The 5230-nt window shown below is 41.4% G+C and overlaps 1 protein-coding gene across 1 annotated transcript; it reads right to left on the bottom strand.

Moving 5' to 3' along the window:
• Positions 1-181: 181 nt before the first annotated feature.
• On the bottom strand, positions 182-5230 carry LOC107726005 (leiomodin-2-like). The gene is made up of 3 exons (XM_016535457.1): positions 4042-5230; positions 2160-3542; positions 182-1058 (listed from the first exon to the last, which is right to left on the bottom strand). The coding sequence occupies exons 1-3, from the start codon at positions 4318-4320 to the stop codon at positions 1032-1034; spliced, it is 1689 nt and encodes a 562-aa protein (XP_016390943.1). The 5' UTR covers positions 4321-5230; the 3' UTR covers positions 182-1031.

The following is a 5230-nucleotide window of genomic DNA, read 5'->3' as shown; positions in this document are numbered from 1 at the left end:
TGCGGTGTTTGGCCAATCACAATGCACTGGGTCAGCTGGCCAATCAGAGCAGACTGCGCTTGTCAATATATGTGTTTAAAAAAAATAATGTGTTTTTTGAACATTAAAGCATGTCAACATATTCTGTTACACCAAATACACAAAATAATGATCTTTAAAATAGCATCATATGACCCCTTTAAAAATCTATTGCATTCTTTGATATACATGGAAAAAATGTTAGAAGTTGATAAATGTTCATATAACCCTCTTCTTTGGAAAAAGTATTTGCCTTTCAGATACACTCTTTGCCTGAACACAAACTTCGCTGCTGTTCCTGCCGCTGCTACTAAAAACATTTCTCTATTCATGGTGAACAGCTGCGGAGTGGATTTAGTCCCAGGGAACATTTCCAAAATATACAAACATACAGGGTCCGGATTAAGAGACTGATATTCATACAACTAATACTCTCCCGTTCCAGCAAAGTCATTTTAGCCCACGCTAGTCTTCTGACCTTTGCAACTGTTTTGGTAAGTAGTATTACACATACTGTATGACATAAATAATGGTGTGCTCATTATTTCAACCGATTATTGAATTAGTGACATTTAATCATTTTAAATCAAGTCAAATATTTACATTTATACAGACATGAAGTAGTGTTAAAAATCATTAACAAGGCAAAGTAGATTTTTCATTTAAAAACATGAAAGTACAATCACAACAACAGCAGAAACTACCACTATTACTAATAGTAATAACAATAAAAAAATGAATACGGTGCAAATATCCAGGTCAATCGTCAAAACGGAAAACCCTGTTGTTTTAAATTAAACAAGGCCCTGTTGTGATCAAGTGGACATTTACAGAATTTGACTGTTGTGCCACTGTCTTGGAACATTTAATGCAAACTCACCAAACACCTGCATTGACCAGAATTTTTCTGAAGGTTGGTGTGATTCTGAGAAAAGCACACAGTATCTGTATTTACAGATGTTTTTGCAGATGATGCTCTGGAGATGGGTTTCCTGTTCAGACTTACAGCCTGGTTACCGAAGATACTTTGGAACCTCCACCTGCGAAGAATTAAAAGGTCAAATCTATTGTTCTTTTATGAATTTTTTCATATTATTTATTCTATTATAAATTTGATTATCATGACCTTATTTATTACATATTAATAATACATTATTTGTGATCAAAAATACAATCAAGACAAGCATTCTGTTTTTTTTTTGTTTACCTATATTAACGTCCTGTTTACTCAAACTGTTTTCCATTTTCCACAGCACTAGAAGGCATCTGCCTTATCGAGGCATGCAAAATGGTCTCTATTTATAGCAACATTAAGTGTGAGGAATTTGTGGGGTCAGGATGCCTCCTCTGAGGGTAATGCTGAATTTACCACTGCCGCAATAAACAAGAAGGCACTTTGATAATGCATTGACAGGCTCAATGGGAAAAAATCCATCCAAGATGGAAGACAACGTAAGAGAAATGTTATTTATCAACTTTGGAAGTTCTCCATCCAAGTTCTCTCAATACTGAAAAGTATCGTTAAAAATATTCAGTTTATTGAAAAATGTATTATTTTCTTTAATATGCATGAGCTTAGCAACATGCTAAACCTTTGAAATCAATCATGATTCTCTTGCGTGGATTGCGTAGGACAGGGGAGTCCAAACCTGTTCCTGGAGGACCTAATGGGCTAATCAGACTCACAAGAAATTTCTAAGCAAGTGTGTTGAAGCTGGTTGGAGCTAAACTCTTAAGGATGTTGGCCCCTCTGAGAGCAGGATTGGACACCCCTGGCATAGTTGCTATTTGTATGACACAAAAGGTTGCTGCCTTTGTGGAGTCTCACAAATCTGTCATTTGAGGTTCGTTTCAGGTGGGAAGCTGACTAAGAAGGCGGTGGACAGCAAGAAAGCTCGCTAGGTTTTGGAATTGAGCTTGTTGGTCTTTACCAAAGGTCTCCAACCGTGCTCCTGGAGAGTTACCGTCTTGCAGATTTCAGCTCCAACCCCAATCAAACACACCTGAACTAGCTAATCAAGGTGTTCAGGGTTTCTTGATAATTACAGGCAGGAGTGTTGGAGCAGGACTGGAACTGAAGTCTGCAAGACGGTAGCTCTCCACAAGCAGGGTTGGAGATCCCTGGTCTTTACAATACTCACCCTTTTGAGTTTTTTGATGCTACTGCCTCTGATGGCGGCCATGAGTTCATCATGAGCACAGCGTTGAGGTGTGGACGGTCTGGAGTTCTCTCTGTCATTGATGGGTCTCAAAGCGTTCTTCAGTTCCTTTAATATGCTGTCAGTCTCTGTTTGCTTTGCAGTCCCTTTTTTGCCCCTTTTGGGTTTAGATTTGGTGGAACTATGCTGCTGTTTCTTGGAAGTCCCCTCTTGCAGTTTGATGACTTCTGCGATCATTCTGGTGGGAGCCGCCTTCTCTGGGGCGAAGACCTTGGGTGGCGGAGGAGGAGGTGGTGGTGGGGGAGGTGGAGGAGCAGGGGGAGCGTTCTTCTTTGCCATGTCAATGTGTGGTAACTTTGGAGATGACCATGGTGAACTCCGAGGGGAGCCGTAAGGAGAAGAGGCGGTCGTGCTCTTCTGAAGGGCGACTGTTCTTGGGTTTGTTGGCATTGCTGCACCTCCTTGCTGTTGGCGCAGCTCCTGCATTCTCCTCTGTCTCTGGAGGTCTTGGTTGCGGGTAAGAATGGTCGTCATGCTTATACGAGGGCCTGCAAGGTCGAACTGGTAACCCAACTTTATCAGCGTTGTATTCTCCCTCAGTAACTTTACAATCTCCATTTCCACCTGACCTCCACAAATGTGCCTCTGATTGTGAAATCGCATTTCCGTAAGCGTACTGTTTCGTGTGAGGGCTTGCACCAGTGCCAGAATACCCTTCCCTGTAATAAAGTTGGACTCAATGTTAAGATTTGTGATGTTGCTGTTTTCTCTCAGCATCTTGGCAATGGCAAAAGCCACCTGGTCATCTGCATGTGTGTTTGCAAGGCTAAAGAAACGTACGTGTGTGTTTAAGCGTAAGGCTTCGGCAAATCGGATAAGAGTGTCTTGGGAGATGTTTTCAATGTTGTTGAGGTTGACCTCGGTGGTATCTGGGTCATTGTTGAGGATCTTTTCCAGAACATCGTCCACCACAGTAGGGTTTCCTGACATGCGACTGGGCTCCTGAGCTTGGACTTTTGGTTCACTCATCAGTGGAGTGTATCGTCTTACAGGCTCTGCCTGTCTCTGATTGGACTGACCATTGGAAGACCAACACTGCTGAGGGTGAGTGGTGCAATCCAGCATCGGTGCCATTTTAGGACTGTTCTCTTCTTCGTTTTCTTCTTCCTCATCTTCTTCTTCTTCCACATCCTCCTCTTCTGTTACCGGCTCCTCTGCTTCACTTTCCTCTTCTTGGTCTTCTTCAACTTCACAATATATTTGTGTGTCTTTCTCAAGTTTTTCAGCCTCGTCTTTTTCATCCCCAGATTCTTCATTGTCACTCTCAGTCATGCATTCCTCCTCTTCCCTGCTGTCTTCATCTTTCTGGAATTGATAAAGTCACTGTTAAAACAACTTTGGTGCAGTTTGGTCCTCTTTCATTAAGAGATCTGGTTTTAACTTCTCATTGCTCTCTGAAAGACCTATGGTGTCTCTCCACCTTTGAATCATTCCTTTACCCAGATTATGAAGGTGTGTAAACCATTTGTCTTTTTTGCCAAAGTTTACCAAATGGTAACTATTCTACAATTCAAATTAAAATCTTAAAATATTGCAATTCTTGAGTTTAAATCATACACTCACAGCTTATCACTGGGGCAGCACCCTCAACAATTTGTCCCTATAGTTACTTATCCCTAAAGTGTTCATAATACCACCATAAGAGTATATATTACTAAGGGTACATATTTCTTTTCTAAGATACTAATATGCACCCTTTAGAGTTAAATAAGATACAAATGTGTCTCTTTATAGGCTACTACCCTATTGATAAGCTATTTTTTACTGACAGTGTAGGTAATGTTTGAGGTTGTTGATCACTGACCTGTCTAGGACTTGTGGATCCGATCCTCTCCTCCTCCAACAGTTTTCGAGTCTCATTTTCCCAGTATTTCATCAGAGCTTCCCTGCTGAACGTTCCAGTGGGAGTCTTAGCTGTCTGATCTCTCTGTCGCAGTCCGATAGGAAGATTGTCATCTGGGTCAATATCAGTCAACTCCTTCTCCAGCTCCTGGAGCTCCTCGGCAGTCAGCGAGGCCAACAGCTCATCTTCATCCAAATCCTCGTACTTACTCAGTTCCCGCCGGTAGCCGAATGTACTCATGGCCTCTCGTTAGTCTTCTCAGAGTCTTAAAGTCTTGGTTTTGTCTCAGTATTGGTGCATCAGATAGGCGTCTGGGATCTTTCGAGTGGTGTAAGCTAGAGTGAGTGCTCATCTTCTGCGGTGGGCAACTGGAGGGGTTTTAAGAGCAGGATTAGAGACGTGGGACAAAGCCCCAGCCCATAATGCCGTTGCTTTTTTGGGAGGCAGGAGTCAATCAGACAGAGCTGCAAAAAGCATGTGAGCTCACAACATGGCCACAGCGAGGCCTGTCAGTGAATGCTGACTGCATTATTCATGTCCAAAATAAGCAGACAGACTCTCAGGAGATGGCTTAGAGAGAAATGGTAATGTCCTTATAATAGCAAGTCGTTTTTGCCAGCAAGGTGGTAAATACTTACATTTTAAAGCATTTAAATGAGGAAAAACCTATTCTAAATGTCTGTGTATGTTTACTGGTGTCATACTGGTGCGTTAAATGAAATCACAAGCTGCTGTCTTAATCACTGCGCATAACAGCTCAATTTTGCTAAATTGTGCCAAATTGTACAATTAAAGGTACAATTTAGTGTTGCTGTCATAAATATGATACTTATCCATAAGTATCCTCAATTCATTTTGTATGTTAAGAATCGGACAACCCAGAATATTCTTAGGTGCTTTTAGTTTTTTCATATGTGCCAAAAATACCACATAGTGCTAAAGTAACACGTCACAGGCTAATAGTGGGGGGCAGATTATCCCAAGAACTGTTATCAGCCTGGCATGAAGCATTGTGAGGATTTTAAAAATCCTCTTCTCTCGTAGCCTTTTACTGGTTTTGTCTCGCTTTTGATGTCATCATCAGGATTAAAATTTGCTTTATTATTGCATTTATCAAAGCATACGTCATACCGTTAAATCCTCAGCTTGC

The sequence above is a fragment of the Sinocyclocheilus rhinocerous genome, unplaced genomic scaffold (assembly GCF_001515625.1).
Source record: "Sinocyclocheilus rhinocerous isolate Xijiao unplaced genomic scaffold, SAMN03320098_v1.1 scaffold395, whole genome shotgun sequence".
NCBI lineage: Eukaryota > Metazoa > Chordata > Actinopteri > Cypriniformes > Cyprinidae > Sinocyclocheilus > Sinocyclocheilus rhinocerous.
The sequence above is the reverse complement of the archived record's forward strand: the minus strand, read 5'-3'. Positions and strand labels throughout refer to the sequence as shown.

Bases quoted from the DNA above. Each gene is read 5' to 3' on its own strand.
- LOC107726005 (XM_016535457.1), bottom strand. From the start codon at position 4,320: ATGAGTACATTCGGCTACCGGCGGGAACTGAGTAAGTACGAGGATTTG. The intron at 3,543-4,041 runs GTCAGTGATCAA...TATCAATTCCAG, and splicing joins GATCCACAAGTCCTAGACAG to AAAGATGAAGACAGCAGGGA. The intron at 1,059-2,159 runs GTGAGTATTGTA...AATTCTTCGCAG, and splicing joins GCATCAAAAAACTCAAAAGG to GTGGAGGTTCCAAAGTATCT.